This window comes from Amblyomma maculatum, chromosome 2 (genome assembly GCF_055883805.1).
Source record: "Amblyomma maculatum isolate TAMU_Amacu chromosome 2, ASM5588380v1, whole genome shotgun sequence".
Classification (NCBI taxonomy): domain Eukaryota; kingdom Metazoa; phylum Arthropoda; class Arachnida; order Ixodida; family Ixodidae; genus Amblyomma; species Amblyomma maculatum.
In genome coordinates, this window is record NC_139345.1 from 14,269,975 (window position 1) to 14,287,891 (window position 17,917).

The 17,917-nt window shown below is 40.7% G+C and overlaps 1 protein-coding gene across 7 annotated transcripts in view; it reads left to right on the forward strand.

The window, feature by feature from the left end:
• The window catches only part of Ndae1 (Na[+]-driven anion exchanger 1), a 239,355-nt gene extending 222,133 nt beyond the window's left edge, over nucleotides 1-17,222 (forward strand). For 5 of the 7 annotated variants that reach the window (XM_084593300.1, XM_084593299.1, XM_084593295.1 and 2 more), the window contains 4 exons: nucleotides 1,081-1,233; nucleotides 2,838-2,879; nucleotides 5,721-5,950; nucleotides 13,307-17,222. In XM_084593300.1, the coding sequence (XP_084449426.1) occupies nucleotides 1,081-1,233; nucleotides 2,838-2,879; nucleotides 5,721-5,950; nucleotides 13,307-13,505 (624 nt within the window). In that variant the 3' untranslated portion in view covers nucleotides 13,506-17,222. Of the gene's footprint in view, nucleotides 1-1,080; nucleotides 1,234-2,837; nucleotides 2,880-5,720; nucleotides 5,951-8,300; nucleotides 9,370-13,306 lie in introns of those variants that run through there. The other 2 variants (XM_084593302.1, XM_084593296.1) reach the window with 2 other exon arrangements.
• The last annotated feature ends 695 nt before the right edge of the window (nucleotides 17,223-17,917 follow it).

A 17,917-nucleotide genomic window follows, 5' to 3' on the forward strand; every position in this document is an offset into this window, starting at 1 on the left:
TGACAGCATTCCGTTTTATATGCAGGCTGTACTTGCACTGATTTTCATTGATTTTCTCTTGAGCAAAATGTTGTTTCACAAAATTAAGAGTCATCGCTTGTAAGCATAGGCATCATTGCACATGGCAGCATACAAAAGGTATAAGTTACGCTTTCCTTTGTTTTCGTGCTAGTTTTCTTGCTAAACTACACTGTACTGTTCTTCTGAGCCAGTAAAAAAAAAAAAAATAAAAAAAAACAACAACAACCTGGAATTACATATATTAAGGGTGTGTGAATATTCGAAAATTTCCAAATTCGCCACAGTTCCATTGCACAGCGTGCTTCACTGCAGTGCTTGATCGCGTGGACTCTGTAGTGAAGCACCCCCAAAACGCGAAGGGGTCCTTATGTAAAAAGGGCCTTCCCAACAGTGTGCGCAAAGCGAAGCGCCTGACAAAACCGTTGTTCTCACTCTGATTTCATGTCGTATGCAGATAACCATCATGCAGCTGTTTATAATGTAAAATTAGTGTGATGCAAACGGTTTTGCACAGTTTTTTCAGGCTCTTCGATAATTTGAGCTTTCGGTTAATTCGGACATTTTTTCTGGTCCTTCAAAGTCCAAATTATTGAGAGCTTATTGTATAAAGCAGTGATATGGCAGCTCCAGCCAGTTTTATGCCGGTCCATCGTACCCAAAAAACCAAGGTATGGAATCTGCATAAAATGCATATTAAATTTTTCAGTAAGGTATACACTTCTGTTATTTTCAAATACCATTCGAATTCTTAAATAAACAAGATGAACAGTGTTTGCTATTTTCAATTTTCTATTTTTTTATTGATCAGATATTCGAAGGCATTTTTTTTTCCAATAGTATTCTTATTCAGTTCGTATTAGAAAATTTCAATATTCGCACACCCCCTATTTATATTTGATGTCTATCTAGTTGGCAGGTTAGGCTTTGTGAAATGTTTTAACAGCTAGTTTTGTACGATTTGTTGAGTATATGATGATTGTTTCTCTTTTTTTGAGCTTGTGGTCAGGAAGGATGTTCACGATTTGTTCAAAATGAGATGATTGTTTCTCTGTTTTTCAGCTTGTGGTCATGATCGGTGTTCGCAAGTTGCTGGACTTTATCTTCACGCAAAAGGAATTGAAGGTTCTTGATGATGTCATGCCTGAACATACCAAGAAGAAGCGAGAAGAAGACAAGATGAAGGAAGCAGAGCAGGAAGAATTCGAGATGAAGGTTTGATTTGCTGTAATATCTTGCAGCCTGCATGTGCATGTGCTTCCAACATAAATCGGGAACCCTTTTTGCTGAGGCCTGAATATGTGAGCCTTGGCTAATTCACTTTCCCTCATGTGAAAGGGAATGTGAACAGCAATAGGGGCTTTGGGAAGAAGACCTGGCTTACATAGGCTAATTCTTGGCTGCCCATTATATAGATATTTTTATGTAAAGTTATAGGATTTAGCATTTGTTGCTGATGCAGCTTAGTAGTTGCCTGTAATACTAGGCACCTATGCTGTATACGTATTGCCAAATAGAGTAAGAGCATTGGCATACTTTTTAAGTGTGCCTTACTATTTGCCAGCTTTTTGTTACTTCCTAATAATAATGTGCTTTACGCAGCCTGAGGCATTTAGAGCCACTGTTTCCGTGGTTTTGAGAATGTAAGGATAAATTGAGAAATTAAGTGACTGCCAAATAGGAACCTTGGAACACTTTTTTGCTATTTTAGTGTATGGTTAAGCTCACATATTGTGATTTACAAATGTGAAATTCCATGTTTTGAACTGAGCATTACACCTTCACTTTTTGTTTCTTGCTTGCAAGGTACTTGGAATTTTCATTGACCAATCTCAAATCCATGTGACATTTGATGTTAGACAGAATGGCCCATCACTCAATATTATGCATTTATTTGACTGGCAGATTGATGTTTTATTAGAGCTGTATCATGAGATTTTATGTAGTTCCTTGATCGTTACATGCAAGAAACTCTTAATCAAAATCTAAACATGGTCTTGAAGCACACAGTTGTTGGCTGTGAGTCATTCAGTTAGTAGCTGTTGGAGATTTTTCTTTCTCCAGGTTTCAATAGCCTTGAGTAGTCCTGAACAGGTGGTTTTAAAGCTGTAAGCAGTGTGACACACAGCTGACCTTTGAGTTGTGGATGGCAAATCTTAAAATGTGGTCTCTGTCACTGCATGCAGACATTTTTTTTCGCTATTTGCTTTACATTTAGAGCTTGCTCTTTTTTGCTCTCAATGAAGACCTTGCATGTACTATTTTTCTTGACACATATTGTTAGCATACATGTAGCTGAAGTAGCGTAATGCTGAAATGCGTGGTCTGTTCTGTATGGTGCACCCATTATAGACGTACATGCAGTTGTAGCGTTTGCAAACGTTATTTTCTAAAATCCTTCTTTGAGGATTTATTTTTATATATGGCTGACTATTATAGTTCTAAGCAGTTATGACTGCCATGTCTGTAAGTTGATTTGCTTGATAGAAGGTGAACCAAAATCTTGGCCTTTGCATGTGTCATGTACTGCATGATTCACCATTCCTCTGCTCTTGTCAAAGTACTGTTGGGCATTGCTGACAAGAAGCCTCTTACATGTGGTGAATGTTGCTGCAGGTGCATGTTAATTTTTGCTGCCAACATTGCTGACTGGTGCAGAGACTAACCAGGCTTGCATCTCGTTTAGCTTTGATGGGAAAGGCGTTTGATGTCTTGTTGCATAATTCGGGTGCCTGCGGCCAAGCCTAGACTTTGGAAGTCCTTGTGCTGTGTTGTGTGCCATATTTTAAGAATGAGCATGTCTTTGTTTCATACCAAAGCCTGCAAAACTGAGTTTGATGCAGGAGGAAGCGGGGGATAAGGTGAGCATGCACGCAATATTTCTTAAAAGTTATTGCAGTTCCCTTTCCTTCGTGTGGTCTCTTTCGCTGCTCGCTTGTGCTTCCACTGTCTTGAATATTTTGGTTATGAGTGTGGATGATGCCTTTGGCAACTCGGCATAGTATTTTTGGTGCTGTGACGAGCAGCTTGACATGGTTTTCTTTTTGTGATCATGAACTCAGGGCCTGTGCTAATTTAGCCAGGACATCAAATTCTATTGGTTACCTGATCAACCAGCATCGCTTGTGTCAAAGAGCTAATGGGCGGTGGAGCCTACCTCTTTTCTAAGCTGTTTGTTAATGCTGCCTGCCTCTTTTCTTCATATCTGCACAAGCAATTAGCACCTAGTACTTTTACAGTCAGAGCATTGTAGCTAGGTTTTTGAGTCTCTGCCACTTGCTTATCAAGCATAACTTCTGAAAACGCAAGTGTGTGTTAATGAAATCAGTTGGGGAAAGACTAAAAAGACATTTTTCCAGAATTATGGTCACAGATGTCAAGTAGATACAAGAAATATTGGAGGAAAATCTGTCTTTTTGAAAGTTTTGCATGTGTGAATTCAATATAGAAGATAAGTAGAGGTGTGCGAATATTGAAATTTATGAATAAGAATTGAATACGGGCATGAGAAAAAAGGGCCTTCGAATATTGAATATGATCAGGGAAAAGAAAAAAAGTGAAAATTTAAGGATAGCAAACAGTGCTGATCTTATTTATTTCAAAATTCTTGGGGTAATCACAAATAAAATTAAAGTGTAACTGCACAGAAGCATGTACTCTGCTGAAAAATTCAGTTTAAATTTCTAGACAGAATTTCGTGTACCAGTTTTTTGTATAGGATGGATCTGCATGAAACCGCTGCTGCTGCTGCTGAACGCAGTAAACTCTTTAATTTGACTTTGGAGGGACCAGAAAAAATGTCCAAGATAGCCATAAGCTCGAATTATCAGTGGGCCTGAAAAAACTGCCGAAGCCGGTTGCATCACAGTAATTTTATCTGATGACGATTGTTGTGTGCATTTGAGATGAAACCCAAATGAGAGCCAAGGGGGCTATATAACCTCCTTGGTTAGAAGCTGTGTTTTCCTATTTTGTAAAGTGCTTCACTTTGTGCACACTGTCGAAAAGGCCCTCTTCACAAAAGAGAAGGTCCCTCCTCATCAAATGGCCTGTCGCGTTTTGAGGATGCTTCACTGCACAATGCATACGGTTAAGCATCACAGAGAAGTGCATGGTGCGGCGAAGCTGCAGTGTATTTGAAAATTTCAAATATCAATTTTTCGAAAACATATACGAATTTAGTAACAAACATTTGATTTGTATTCGAAATTTTGAATGTTAGCACAGCCCTAAAGATAAGCAATGAATATGATAGCAAGTGTGTTTAATTTTCTATTATAACCAACATTATTCAAAATATATTGAGCCCTGTGAGCCACTGTACTGGAGACTGCTAAAATGAAGCCATAATACAAAGTGCATGTACTCAGTGTTATGACATTCATGTATGAGCTGAGCACTGTTAACATGTTCTCACTTAGCCATCCATTGTCAATGCCTATATGTTAGATTTGTCACATACATTTGCTTGCTCCTGCAGGCAAAGATTAGTAACTGATTTTGTTAGCTGCGTTAGCACTAAATGTTTTGTGATCAAAATACAATTGTGGACACCAGGTTAAGCGAGTCTACCTTTTACTGCCTTTTGCAGGATGATAGGAACAGAAGAACTGGAGGCAATATAATATGCCTCAGTGTACTTCAAATAACTGGTTTTTCACAAAATTTTTTATTGTGGTTCCTGCGGATTTGATGTCTGAAGTGAATATGAAAATAACTGCCAGGAGTTGCGTGGACAGGACAGAAAAGTGGTGCATTGGCTGTTGTGTCATCTGTTGTGAGCACACCTGACTTGTGACAGCTCTGTGATTCATAGCAGGTACGACTGATGCAGTGAATATGTTATTATTCTGAGAGTGCGCATGTCTTCTGGCAGTTTTTTGCATGTTCTTCTCTTCTGATGTCACAACCAATGGAAACTGAAATGTCAAAAGAAAATGTCATTAGTAAATGATCTAAAGCACAATCAGGAATATATTTTCCAGTTCTGCCATTTTCAAGGTCCACAGTTCGTCAAAAAATGGCGCAGTACTTGAAATCTTGATGACGCCTCTTGTTTAAAACCACTAAAAGCATTTATCTAGCTCTTTGATGCTATTGCTGTCTGTCTGATTTCAGAGGTTGGTCAGCTGTTACTGAAATGCATGTATCATCAAAAAGCACTAGACATTCCATAGAGTGTTAAGTTTAAGGCAGGCCATTAGCATTGGGTAAAAATGCAGGTGCCTCAGTGTGTTTTCCTGTACCTTAAACGCATTCAGAAAAGCTACAGCAAGCACATGCATTGCATATCACAACACTGTTCACACAATATTTTTGAGATAGAGTAGTCTGCACTGCTCCAGCAAATCTGAGCTTGCAGAATAGATAATGAAACGCCATATCCATGTGAATTTTGGGGGCTGACTAGTCTGTGTAGAATGTGAAAGGATTTTAAAAAATTGCTGGCCCAAATGTGTCAGCCGCTGCATTTAATTTATTCACGACATGCCCCAACAAATGATTATAACGTAAAGGTAACTTTCGTCAGTGCGGAACAGAGAAAGTAACTTAAATATTCAACTATATTGATTGAGTTTTAACCTCAGAGGCAACTTTTATATTGTGCATAAAAGACTCTCATTGTACATTGTACCAAATACCGTATTTGCTGCTTGGAAGCCGTGCAGTTTGTAGGTACCACAGTGCTGCTGGCTTTGCAGAATGCGCTGCTTCCGGAGGCCAGTTCGGGGAACGTGGCCATAGCCCTGGTGAACGGCAACCTCATCAAGGTGCCCATGGAGAAGTACAAGGAAGAGCAGGAGCTGCCACAGATCAACATCACGGAGCAGCTGTCACAGACGGGTCTCTGGCAGGCCATCGACCAGCACAACCAGCACAAGGGTGGCAACCCTTCTTCAGGAGGGGCCAAGTCGGCTGACGATGGGTCCAGGTGGGACTTGCTTACAAACACTCCTTTCTAGTGCACATGCTCGCCTACTCATTTACTGGCACACAGAATCTCACTCACGTATTGGCTGCATTTTTGCAGATTGACTATGTCATTCGCTACACACAGTTTGCACACTATTCATACTCATGAAATGAAAAAAAAAAAAAAAAAAAAAAAAAAAAAAAGAAAGAAAAGAAAGAAAGAAAGAAGCAAACTATTGTGTGACCAATGCAGGGATGCATAAAAACAGCAGTTTATGTACACACATAAAATTCAAGGAACTGCAGGAAGAAAATTTCACTGTATTTTTTTATAAACCACACCAGGAAAGCCACAATTTTAGATTTGTTGTATGTGTTAAAAGCCCTAAAGGAAAGATGTGTTCTAAATGTGTTCTAAAATCTTTTTAACCTAGCACATTGTGCATGACAGCTTCAGCCACTTATGTGTCATAAAAACCAGCCTGGCATTACAGAAAATATTTCCAGGTGAAACCGCAAAGTTTTTAAATAGTAAATTAGGGACTTGCTAGGTTTTGATGGATTACCATGACCAACATGCCCAATTTTACGCCCTACTTTATTGGCTTAGTTATTAGCTTACTGTTGCTAGCTGCCTGTAAGAGCCAAGAAGAATCTGCATATGCACCAGGCACAGCTGTTAAGAATTGAATGTTGTCTGTAAAAGCTTTTCTATGGCCACAAATTTAAAACACACCAAGGCTAGTTGCTCACTGGCTGGCTCATTTAAGGAATGAGTCAGCCACTTTCAGTCTCAAACATATTTGTACCTTTCTTTTTTTAATACAATATACACTACCTCATACCATGATATGCTATCTCATGCTGTCTTGCTGTCTTAGTTGAGGGCTGGGTGTAAATGACTTTTTGATGATCCCACTTTCTCATGTAACCCATCAAAAACAAAAACTCATGTCAGCCCTATTTGGGATGAAGTAAGCCAGTTTTGTTAGGCACCTATTCTCTTCCATGTTCTGCTTGATTTCACATTACTCATTTGTAATCACAGCCTGGAATTATTCCATGGTCCACTGCAAGGATACAAAAGGTGTGGCTAGTTGCCTAGTCAAGTCTTAATTTAAACTGAAAGTTATCAATCTTCTGTGTGCTCTTAATTTCAGTGCACTTTGCTACAAGGGGCAGTTTTTTCCAGTAGCCTTTACTTCTAAAATTTTCAAGCATACTCAGCTACAAGACACAATAGTACAAGTGAAAATGTCGGGACTAAATTTAGTTTTAACATACCAGACCCGGCATCAGACATGTGGAAGACCTGATACCTGTGTTTATAGTACTATAATCCTCTACAAAACATCTTCACTCTAACGAATGCTTTCAATGATATTATAATATAATTTAATGTATTCATTATTATGAAGGTGTTTTTTTCGTGGATTATAAAATTCTGTATTGTAGCTACAGAGTACCAGCCATATATTTGCAAAATCTACATTGAGGTCTACATACTTAAAACTGCTTGTTCAAAAAATTTTTCTTCAATGGATTTATCACACAGTATTTTCTATCATTTGTGTGTCCTCTGCATGTATTTATGCTTTTGTAAAGGAATCTTACAGTCGCTAATGTAGATTGCGTGTTTCGTGCATCTTTTTTGATGGTATGGGTCTTCAGAAGAATTACAATTTGTACCCAGTAGCCCCAGGAAATAGCTAGAGTTCTGTTTGTTTATTTGCAGGCAGTCAGGACAAATATTGAAGAATGAAGTTCATAAATGTTTTGTGAGAAATAGTTACGGCTAATTTATCAATTTCATATTTTACCCTTGACTGCTCGCGTGGTATATGGCACAAGCTGACTTTTGAGGTTCATTTGCCTACACACATCATTGTAAGCATGCCGCCACATTACTGCAGTAACTCTTAGGTAGCCATTTATTTCTGAAACCCATAAACAATGCATGTTTTCATGCATTTGGGTGGAGCTCAGTAGCAATAGTTGGATTTTTTTTAGAGCAAGGTAGTGTTGTTGTTTATTTATAGTCATTGGAATTAAGGATTAGGGCTGGGAGACTGGCTTGCATCTCTTTATTTACTTTCTTTTATTTTGCTACAATGCCCGCTTCACTTAATTTGCTTCGTGAACTGGTTGGCATGATTGGTGGTGAGATTCGGGGTTAATTGTCTGCCTTTATATATGTGTCCTTTTTTGGTGAAGGTTGCTGGATGCAGTATTGGTGCAGAGTTAACAGTGGTGTCTTGTTTCCATGGTTGCTTCCAATGAAGGAGAGCTAGTGGCCTGCTTGATCGAGCTTGGGTTACAGTTTTAATTCATGCTTAAACCTTGTTTCCCACAAAATGGTGCTTTTGCAGCGCTGCCCTGCGGAGCATGGTGAGAAGCTGAACATGTCAGTACTGGGACATTTAGCACCTCGGCAAGAAGCACAGTTGGAGTGATCCTTTGCTGCATTTGCAGAAAAAGAGAATGTCTCACCACATCTTTCATTGCATTGCTATACCTACCAGAGGCATTACGTGTAGCTTCCACATAGTCTTTATGAATATAGTAATCTCAGAGAATCGTAACTTGTGAGCACCAAGTTTCTAGGATATGTTTCTTTCATTTTTGCTGCTATAATGATACACCAGGCCTAAGGAAATACAGATTTGGTGAAGATATGGCTCCAGTGTGTTTTAGACAATTTGTAACAGCCGCAGTTTTCTCCTTGAGTTTCATTTTCTCTCTCCTGTGTGCAGGAATCTCAGAGAACAGTTCTAACGCATGCTCTCACAGAGCAGTGGCACTTATACCGCATGGGGGTTGTGGTGGTTCTGTGATTTGCAGCAGTTAACAGAGCGAGAGAGTGCCACTGTTCTTTGAGCACATGTGCCTTGTGGACTTGCCACTGACATTACTGAGGCACTAGAAGAAGAGCAGTGCTGTGATATCAGTGCTGTGATGAATTATCTGAAGCACACTGGGGCATATCATATTTACCTGCGTCATTCCTAAGGCCCTGTACACTGTTATCTATAGAAAAATAGAATTAGCTGATTATTTAGTGTCAGTACTGCTCCAAATTCATCTTCATAGTGTACAGGTTTCAGTCAGAAAAGTATGTGTAGAGTAATTGTGTAAAAAAGAAAAATGCTGAGGTGATGAGAGGCTTGTAACACTTGGATGCAAGGCACTGTGCACATTTTCTTGGAACTGATGCACAAGTTCTAACTGACAGCTTCCTCAAACTGCAACTGTGTGAGCAGGCCAGGCGGGCCACATGGACAGATTTGGTCGTGTAGCATTTTGGCTTGCATTTGTGCTTTTGTTTGTACATGCGTGTTTAGTGTCTCACCCGTAGCGTTCCTTTTCTCTCTCTCATTTTTTTCTTTCCTTTGCCCTCTCCCATCACCTCCCTTTCTTCTTCTTATGTTTTTTTTTTTTCTCTTACTCAACTTGCACTGCTTCCCACTGCCTGTTCAAACTGTAGCCAGGTACGTAGGTCTCCTAACCACTGTGGCAGATGTGCTTGCATGGCTTGGCTTGCTTTGCCTACATAAACAGCGGCGGCGGTGGCAGCAATGCTTCACGGCATGCATGCCTACTTTCCGCAAGGTTTCTAAACTTGGACAGGGTTGGAGTGCTTTTATGGTGCTTCTGCCTTTGTCATTTTGGCCAATAGCAAATGGACTGTACTGCGGCACAGTTTGAATGGTGTGATTGATTGACATTTATCTGTGTGTAAGTAGGCTTGCATGCTGGACACCAAACTGCAGAAATTTTTATTGCAGCATCAGAGGCAGCTGAACTGAGCCGCGTCGTCTTGTTCACATATGGAAATTATGCAACATGGTGTTAGATCCACACTAGATGGCACATAATGTTACATATAAGGAAGTGTACTGTGCAGAAAATGTATTCAGTTAGTATAAAGGCTGCAACAAGCAGTACTGCCTTTCTTAAAGAGAACATGAACTTGCCATTGCTATCGGTAACAGTAGTTCATACCTCTTTTAACCATACGCTTCTGGGCATGGTTTTAACGTTAGTGGAGGACAAGCTTTTGCCAAGGGTGCTTTACAGAAACGATGATAGCAAGTGTCTCTATCTCATGAGTATAGGCTGACAAGTAATTAAATGAGGCCACATTGTTGAATTGAGAGTTTTAAGACTTTACTGCACATAGTACGAAAACTTAATATTTTATCAGATTAATACTACAATGTTTCCCTACTCTCCGTGCCTAACACAGCCACATATTACAACCTAGAATTGTGCCTTTTGGCACAGTGAATTGTTGATTTTATGCATACCGCTGTTGAATTATGCGGCCTAACGCCTTCTAAATATCCATGTATTATAGATTGAAGCTTTCATTCTTGCCAACGTGGCAAATACACTGCACTTCCCAGAGACAATATCACCAGAATAGGAAGCAGATACATTTCCTTCCTCACCTTGTTCCCCTAGCTGCATCCGACGGTGCTAAAAGCTGAATATACCTTTGCAAAGTTTTACCATTCCTTGTGACTGATTTTTCTACACATACAACCAACTTGTAAGCACACATCACATTTTCCATTGTACTCATACTAACCTCAACAGGTGCAACAAGTGGTTGCTTTCTTTTTTGGCAGAATGCTTCATGTGTTGTTTGAAATGGTAGAGAAATTAGAGCAGGACACACCTTGTTTGTGAGCTCTTGCATTTCCTCTCAGAACTGTGTACACTTTCCTGAAGTCAGAAGTGCAGACGACTCAAGTAAATTTTACATTTAGGCTTCATTGCAATATTGCCACTTGGTATGCATTGCTTTATAAACACAGCAAAAAAAGCACCCTGAGTTAGTAGTCATTTTTGAGAGTGTATACATAAGCTAAGCAGCAAGCACGAGAGATATCAGTCGCTTTGCATGCATTCTGCTGCATGCATGCAGTTGTAGCAATGAGTACTTGCAAAATCCAGTGTGCCAAGGCTCGTTCCTTCTTTTAATAAGCATCTTCAAGGTGAAACCAGAAGTATGCACGAGTGTCTCATAGCATCAATACCTATATGTTTTATGGTTTGCGGTGTGCTCTGAAAGGTATATCCAGCATGATAAATCGAATTTGTCAGCTGTACTCCCCCAGTCCGATATAATTTAAGAAAAGAAAAATGCGATAGATGCCCTGCAAGGGACATCCTTCAGCCAATGGCATTACTGATCTTCATGGCGCTGCAGTTAATCGATAAACACATGGGGAACCCCTTCATCTGCCACATCCTGTGTGCTCATGCTAGCAGGTCTGAGGGAATTGTCCACAATGCCATGTAGATCGGTTGGTGCTATTGGCTGCAGAGGGGGTCTTTTGAGGGGCAGAACCCCCTTTTTTGTTGTCATTGTGTTTGAATTTTGGTGCATACTAGATTGAGGAAATATCTGGTGTGTGAAAGTTTATTTTCACCTTACTCAAGCAAAAAGAAGAAAAAAACACAATCACCCAATGTGGTCATAGCTGCGGTTCAGCTGGAAGTGGCCGGCAAGTACAGTTAAGTATGTAAAAGGTGATATATATGGTAGGTACATGGCATAGCTTTTAGGCTCCTTCCAGCTTTGCTTTGCTGTCTACTACACCCTCAAAAGAGAAATAAAAATAAAATGTAGACTGCTAGATGATACATCTTCCATGCACAGATTAGAAGCACACCACTTGCATATGCATTGCCTTAACCTTAAATGGCCTACATGGATTATAGAGCAAACACGAGTTTATGGCATCCTTGCACAAATCGAAGGGAGAAAATGTATGTGGCAGTATATGCAATATGATAAACAGCTAACCAATGGTCTCGTAGTGGAGCACTGGATTCGAAGGGAAGGGAAGCATAACCATAAGTCAGGTAAAGTGATGAGAACTGGAAGCTTGCTGGATTGCAGCGGGAATAATTGGAGAGCATTAGACATATCCTTGCCCTGCAGGGGGCTTAATCAGAGTAATAACAATGGTAGTGGCGACGCCAGTCTTATTTGCATTGATAAAGTGCTTTCACTGTAGTGCTAGTCTCCTTTTACCCTTTTCTTTTTATTTAATGGTCCAAATTTAGTTTCTGATTCAAAGTCGAAATTAACGCTGAGGATTCACATCTTTAGTGTGCTGCTGCACAGACTGTCCTCCAAAAGAAACTACCACGGTGTTAAATTATTCCTGGTTTCACCTGACGAAGCTTTCTTCCTTATCTGATGCGTGTAAATATTGTGTGTGGAACAGTGCAGCTGAACTTTTAATCGCAGGATGCTGTTCCTTATAACTACAGGGATGTAACCTTTTCATATCAAAAATATTCGGTTTATTAGGAGCGCACTTCTTTCTTCAAGATGGTTACTGTGGCTGAGTAAGAAATGCGTACTTGCTAATTCTTGATAATTCCAACTTGCTTCGAAATTCTGCTGTGGTCTTATTTAGTTTTACAAATGAATGCCTTCGCTTTGCCCTGCAATTGCAAAAGTTGCATGATACATGCCATCAGGCACTTCATCTAGTATGAGTCATACTGACACTACAGATGCAAAAACAGCCATTAATTAGCGGGCTTCAGCACATGTGTGGTAAATGCAATTTTGCCATACGTAGAAGCCCCATGGCTGATGCTACTATTCTTGGCACCAATGCTGATTATATTATGAGTAATAGCTGAAAGAGCAGTATTCATTTGGCTAAGCACGGAAAGGCAAACATCAGTTTTTTTGTTTTTTTTCTCAGCCCTTATGTTCCATAAATACTGTAATCTATTAAAACTGCTTTGCAACACATTGAAAGTTCATGTGTATTTTAAGAGATCATCCTAGCTACAATGTTTTCACTTTGCAGAGAGAGGTTCATAAATGGGGTGAGGTGTACTGCTGGGCTTATTGGTGCTTTGACAATGTATATATGCAAGCAGCCCTCGGGGGTTTCATACAAGATGAAATAAAATACAGTGCCATTCTTGGTCTTGTTTGTTGCCTTTGGGTGCAGCCTTTGCATTATTTTTGCAAATTGGGAATCTGGTTGGGAAGCAATCTTGTTAAAACAGCACTTACGTTTTCATTGTGTGTTCCAAATTTGATGCTTTCCTATGAATATAGTGCTCAGACCCGTACGTGTATAACGAGAGATTCAGCGCTGCGCTTGTGCGATAAAGCAGTTGCCTGTTGCACCTGAGCCCTGACACAGCTAACTGGTGCCACAACACTGCCACTGCCTCATGTTTTACTACTTTATTGCGCCCATTGGTCCCACTGCCAAATGAGCTACGTGCACTGATTCACTACCTCTCTCTTCCCTCTTTTCTCTTCTGTGGCCTCTGACCACGAACTCTTCTTGTGCTTCTCTTCCTACCCTCTTCTTATGGCTGGGTACAGAAAAAAGAAACGTGGAAGTAAGAAAGATGCGCTCAACGAAGAGGAACGCAAGCGTCTCTCTACCATGGCTGAAGAGGACGACGAGGAGGACTGTGGCATCACCATCCGCATTGACGCCCCAACACCCGTGCCCTCCAAGCATGCTTCGCCCCAAGAGGCCAAGAAGCCCTTTCCCAATGGCAGCGAGACGTCCGTTTGACGCCAGATGAGCCCTTAGGTTTATTTCTTTTCGTGGACGTTCATTCCCCCCAATGCCCCCTTTTGGACGTTCCCCCAATGTACCCCTTCTTGCTCGGGGTATTTCTCGGGGCTCGGGGTACATTCGAGAAACGAAGGGCTTGCTGGGCATAGAGCGGTGTGAGGTGCAGACCACGCCGGCGGCCTCCTGGGCAGCGACCACCACGAGTGCGTCTCGAGAACACTGGTGGGCCACTCACAGGGCTCCGTCCTAGTGGTGCAGAGCAAAGGAAAACCAATCTGTCGCAGAGACATCTCTCTAGTTGTGCTGAATATGGGCCTCACCAAAGCAGCTTGAGATGAATGTCCTTGAAATTTTCTCTCTCTTCGTGATTTGGAGCTCTCTTGACATACTGAACGCATGCCAGAATATTTGCTTTGCATTTTCACTCAGCTTTTTTTCATCTCAATGGCTGCTTGTGATGAAGCCCATCGAAACACATCTGGAGAAACTTTCTTCCTGTCATGTTTGCTGTTGTCACAGATGTCTGGAGTGGTTTCTAAGGGCCTATACAGCCAGACACAAAGTTGAGACACAAAGGTCACAGCCACCTCTTGTGCTTTTGGAAATGTCGATCAGTGGCGTCTGCTGGGCCACGGGAGACTATCTCATGGGGTAGCCTTCAATCAGATGCGTGTGGTTATGGTAATGTGAAGTGGCTTCTCTTTGCTGTGCATTTTGATGACTCGACAAAAGACAGTGGCCAGTTCAGAAAGGCACAATCCAGTGGACAACTATTTGCCGAGAGCATTTTTGTAGTTGTTCTTGTTACATGTTGCTGGAGCCACAAGACTGCACAGCTCTAATGGTGGATAGCGCATTTGTTTGAACTTGTCTGTTAATCTGATTACAGAAGGTGTGAGCCAGCAAAATGCACTGCAGTGTGACGGCATTCTCTTAGCTGTTGTAGGTGTCCTCCCTCGCAGGACTTAGCAGTGTGGTCTCAAGCTTACTTGTTTCTCCCCGCATTGCCCTGCCCTAAAGATTTTACTGTTGTGGCAGCACACAAACACATGAAGGCGTTTTTTCTTTTTTCTTTTCTTTTTCACATCGTGTATTTATTTGCTAGTCTGAAACATAGTTTGTTTCCTTTGTTTGTAAGAGTTGCTCTGTTTTATATGCACACAAAAAACAGAGAAGCTTGCAGCCGTTGCATTTAGCATAGCTGCAAACGCTTTTTTAGCCTGCTTTCATCAAGCTATTGAGAGCACAACAGTGCCGAATATGGACATTGTGATTGCTTTTTTCTCAGTTACCATTGCTTCAATACCTAATGCTTGATTAGGAGCAGCTGTTATTGCCAGCTTTTTGCTTTTTTTCTGTGAGAACACAGGGCAGACGTGTTTTCCAGAGTAGCGTTTAGAACACACCTGACACAAAGAATGACATTTGTTGCTAGTTGCACAGATATTTTTAGAGAGCTTAGCTTGGTCAAACCCTTTGCAAGACTGTCTTGACAAAAAGTAGCACGCAGACAACTCACTGTACCTCGCTCTGCGAGTCTAGCTTGTCCAGTGGGACAACTCAGGAAAGCGATGTGTTGAAGATGTACTAACATTTAGGTCCAGCATAGTGTAGTGAAGGAATGCTACTAATTAAATTCAGCACGACTAAGCATTTTGTTTTTGTATATACATTCAATTTTTTCTCACATGGCTTAGATAGGCTCTCAATCATGTCTCCGAAGTAGGGTGTGATGCATACTGTTGTTGTCCTAGTGCCATATTTCGTCCGGCAGGTTACAATACGATTGAGAACCCATGTGCTCAACTGGCGACTGATTCTGTGTTAGCCCCACATCTCATTTGCTTTTTTTTTTTCCTTTGAGTAATTAAAAGTGGCAAGGCATGGATCACATGTGTAACAGTCATTGTGCACTAGAAATTTCAGTGCACTTTTTTCTTGTATGTTGAAAGTCATTTTACTGAAAAGATCTGCCCTTTTATGACATCTTGCAGTCATGAGTCTTCATGTTTTGTTTGCTGCTTACCGAGGGGCTCGTTGGTGTGATGGGACGCATTTATTAGTCTTTGCAGCAGCCGAGCATACACCCCTAACAATTGAGAAAATAATGTGTAAGGGTGTGTGCAGTGCTGGAGTTGAGAGTATATATATGTGTGTGTGTGTGTGTGTGTGTGTACTTGCGCATGTGGGAGCGAGATTGCATGAGTGTGTGTGAATGTGCAAACTGTTGTTCTCTAAGTGTGTAATCTTGCATACCTGCCTTATAGAAAAGTACAACGATACAGGAGAACATAAAAGGTAAACTGTTAAACGGCATGTTGATCAAAAATGAACACTTAGTTGTCAGCGAGCCTGGCCAGCTCTGAAATTAAACTTGTGCTGTCAGAATTACAGAGCAGGCTTCTTTTTTTTTTTAATCTGTTTTCTTGGCTTTGAACGAACTCTTGTCTGTGCACAGGTGACCAGATCATGTTGCACACTGTGTCAAGTGGGGAAGGATGCGGAAGTGCGTGACATTTTTGATGTCTGTAGTCTTTGTTGCCAAAGCAAGAGAGAGCTCTGTAGGTGCATGAATTGATGTGCTTGGCTCCATAGGGCATCTATTTACGTTGCATAGTGCAGTGATTGAATGAGCTTCCTTTTTACTTAATTGACAACCTGCGTAGGATGTGTAAAGGTGATTCTGTCATGAACAATCCTGCACGGTGTGAAGCATCTAGCTTCTGAAATATTGTCCATAGCATCACAACAGTTATATTTTTGTCTCTGCATGGAAGAGTTGTCAACTTTCTAAGATAACAAGTGGGCAAGCAAATGCAAGAGAACAAAAGCAGCCAGCCAGCCAAATCTTCACAACAGTTTTCTGGGCTCTTCTATGCTCCTGAAGCTTCTCAGATTCTTGTGCCATTACATAACTAGCGCAGTTATTGTAGGATGTGCAGTAGCTGCACCTTGTTTGCTGTAGCCATTTGGAATTGAAGAGTATTGGGGACAAATAAACTGAGGCCATAGCTCTGTGTAGATGCCTTGCACGCACATTGTGCTGCATTATATGTGCTCCATTTCCATGAAGGATAAAAAAATTAACAGCCTTTGATACAAAAGCAGTTAAGAAAAGTAAAAAAAAAAAAGAGAGAAGAAGAGAGAGAGATAGTACTGCTATGTCTTCACGTGTGATAAAGTGTGTTAGAATTACTTGCTCATAATGGGCAGGCATTTCAGTCTCCTGGGTCCCCCTTAGCTGGGAGCAGTAGTCGTGTTGTCTAAGCCTAAGGAACGTAGTCTTCAGAGGACATAGCACTTTTTTCCAGAGCAGCATATGCAAGTAAACTTCTTAGTTACAACCAAATCTCGGTTGCTGATTTATGTCCTTGGTGCATACAGAGCCAGGGCACTGTTTAAAGCCTGAAATGTCTTACGTTCACCCTGACAGGCCACGCCCATGGATTACTGAGTTGTATGCTGCATGCAGCTGCCTCTGTCTTCTCCACTCTGTTTTTCTGTGTTTAAGGGAAAAGGGAGGGAGGGTGGGGATTGCTAGATGCAATAAAAGTAAAGAGGATGTAATCATTTTACCTTTAAGGGTGAGTGGGTGTATAGTAAAAGAAAAATATTTGCTACTGTTGTAATGTATAATATTCCGCAAAGAGTGTACTTTTTTTTTTCTTCGGTATGGCAAAAAAGAAAATAAAGATGCTGCTTTTATAAAACATCTGCTCCACTGTGTATCAGGCCAATCAATTCAATTGTAGAGTTTCTTTTTTCTTTTGACAGTAATGTACACACACACACACACAAAAGCACGTAGGTCATTGTTTGTTCTCTTCCTGTTATGTTTACTTTTTCTCACAACTGCAGTGCTGTGAGTGACAGATTTGAGGTGAAAAATAGAATGGAAGGTTTGATTGAAATTAGCACCTATTTATGTACCAATAATACATCGATTTTGTTTCAATATGATGAGTGCACAGATACCATTGACAGTTGTCTCAGTGACAACATATTGTGAAGATAGATGAATGGACACCCTAATAACTCTAGGCTGCCCAGCTGTCAAAACCAAGAAAACATAAGTAGAGTTTGTGCAGGGAAATCTGGGAACAATACGGCTAGACTTTGCAAGTTTTCCAAAAATGATGTTACGAGTGACCAGCAAATTAACTGTAATCACAAATGATGCTTATAACAGATGCAGGGAAGCCCAGTACTGGTTTTTAAATGTAGGCTTTTTGATGTAATAAGAGGTCTGCAGCATGGTTGGTAATGTATGTGTTGACAAGGCAGCTAGTATAACGTTTGCAATTAGGGATTTGTAGCTCATTGCTAATAATAGCCAGGACAGTTTTTTAGAATTCTGCAGTGCAATTGCCCTTTGCATTGTGGCTGAAGCAGTTTAGGCTATTTATGTC